Source organism: Fragaria vesca, linkage group LG6, assembly GCF_000184155.1.
Source record: "Fragaria vesca subsp. vesca linkage group LG6, FraVesHawaii_1.0, whole genome shotgun sequence".
NCBI lineage: Eukaryota > Viridiplantae > Streptophyta > Magnoliopsida > Rosales > Rosaceae > Fragaria > Fragaria vesca.
Window position 1 is genome coordinate 9,629,490 of NC_020496.1, and position 2,213 is coordinate 9,631,702.

At 42.0% G+C, this 2,213-nt stretch overlaps 1 protein-coding gene across 1 annotated transcript in view; it reads left to right on the forward strand.

The window, feature by feature from the left end:
- The first annotated feature begins 200 nt into the window (after positions 1–200).
- Positions 201–2,213, forward strand: part of LOC101297174 (licodione synthase-like) — an 8,101-nt gene continuing 6,088 nt past the window's right edge. The window contains exon 1 of the mRNA XM_004305175.1: positions 201–1,133. Coding sequence (XP_004305223.1) covers positions 201–1,133 — 933 coding nt within the window. The remainder of the gene's footprint in view (positions 1,134–2,213) is intronic.

The following is a 2,213-nucleotide window of genomic DNA, read 5'->3' on the forward strand; positions in this document are numbered from 1 at the left end:
CTCTGGATAAAAACTGTATATATATATATATGCATGTAATCGTTCATGTTTAGCTTGGATGGCAAGTGACATATTAATTTATTTTCTTTCTTTTTCTCAAGGCTCGCTTGCCTTCGCTCTTCAAATAGCTGGCATGTGTTCTTGATCAAATTAACAAGAACATATACCAAAGCCTTTTACAGCCTAGTGAGCTAGAATCGATGGCACTTGAGGTACTCCTACTCTTTGCTTTAGGAATTGTCTCTCTCCTTTTCTTCACTAGGAGAGTACTAAGCCACACTTATCGTGTTCAACACCTCCCTCCAATCCCCTTAGCTTTGCCCATAATTGGTCACTTCCATCTCCTTGGCCCTCTCATCCACTGCTCTTTCCAAGCCCTCTCGTTCCGGTTTGGTCCCATATTTTCTCTCCGTCTCGGCTCCGTCCCATGCATGGTCGTGACCTCGCCCGAGCTCGCAAAAGAGTTCCTCAAAACCCATGAACTCTCCTTTGTATCCTGCGCTCAGTCCGCCGCCATCGAACGCATAACCTACGATTCTTCCTTGGCATTTTCTCCCTACGGACCAGACTGGAAGTTTATCAAGAAGGTGACGGTGAACAAGCTCCTCAGCAGCCGTAGCGTGGGCAAGTTTCATTCCATTAGGGCGGACGAGTACTCTCGGCTCCTAAGACTCTTGGCCGAGAGAGCCGAGAGTTGTCTGGCTATAAACCTCAGCGAAGAGCTGCTGAGGCTTTGCCACAACATTATAGGCCAGATGATGCTTGGGAAGTACTCCACTGCAGCTTCGAGCAGCACAGAGCGGGCTGAGGAGGCAAGGTTGTTGGTTCGAGAGGCGACGAGGATCTTCGGAGAGTTGAACTTGTGTGATTTTAATATGGTGTGGAAGAAACTGGACTTACAAGGGTTTGGGAAGAGAATTGATGACACGCATCTCAAGTTTGATGAATTGGTGGAGAAGGTTGTTAAGGAACGTGAACAATTGAGACTTAAGAACAAGAAAACTAATGGAGGAGAGGAAAAGGACGAGGAGGTCAAGGATTTTCTAAGCATTTTGCTTGATATGTTGGAAGATGAGAGTGGTGAGAGTGCGGAGGTTGGATTTTCAAGAGTTCATATTAAGGCTCTAATTACGGTAATAAACCAATAGTTAACATTTCGATACTAGCTAGGGTTCTTTATAGGGCCAATTACATAAAAGTCCATTTTGAGACATTTTCTCTTATATAGGTCCACCCAAACATTTTTACCTACATAAGTCCACCCAAGCCTAAATAAAGTCTTATATTAGGTATTAAAGTTCAACAAAATTACAGACTGCCATCCAACCAAAAAATTAGATTTTCTCTCTTATATTTACAAAAATGCCACTAATGTAAAAAGTCAATAATCACAAATGGTCTCTGGCTGACCTCCGGTGAGGTCTCCGGCGAACTTTCCGGCCTGACTCCAACAAAGTTTCCAACTGACCATTAGTGAAGATTCTAACGACCACAAAAATTACTACCACTGACAACAAAATATACTACTGCCGGCAAAGAAAGCTACTACCATTGACAACAAAATATACTACCGATAGCAAAAAAAGCTATTGCCACAAGCAAAGAAAGCTACTACCGATAGCAACGCAAAGAAAGCTACTACCACTGACAACAAAATATACTACCGATAGCAAAAAAAGCTATTGCCACAAGCAAAGAAAGCTACTACCGATAGCAACAAAAGCTACTATCGATAGCAACAAAAGCTACTACCACTGACAACAAAAGATACTACCGCCAACAACAAAAGCTACTACCACCAGCAAAGAAAACTACTACTACTGACAACGAAAAATACTACAGTCAGTAACAAAAGATACTACTACCAGCAACCAAAGCTAATACCACCACCAACAAAAGATACTACTGCCATCAACAAAAGCTACTACCACCACCAGCAAAGAAAGCTACTACCACTGACAACGAAAAATACTACCGTCAGCAACAAAAGATACTACTACCACCTCCAAAAGATACTACCGTCATCAACAAAAGCTACTACCACCAGCAAAGAAAGTTACTACCACTGACAACGAAAAATACTACCGTAAGCAACAAAAGATACTACTACCACCAACAGAAGATACTACCGCCATCAACAAAAACTACTACCACCAGCAACAAAATCTACTCATATGAGATTGAGAAAGATACTAGAATAGAAGTTGAAAATG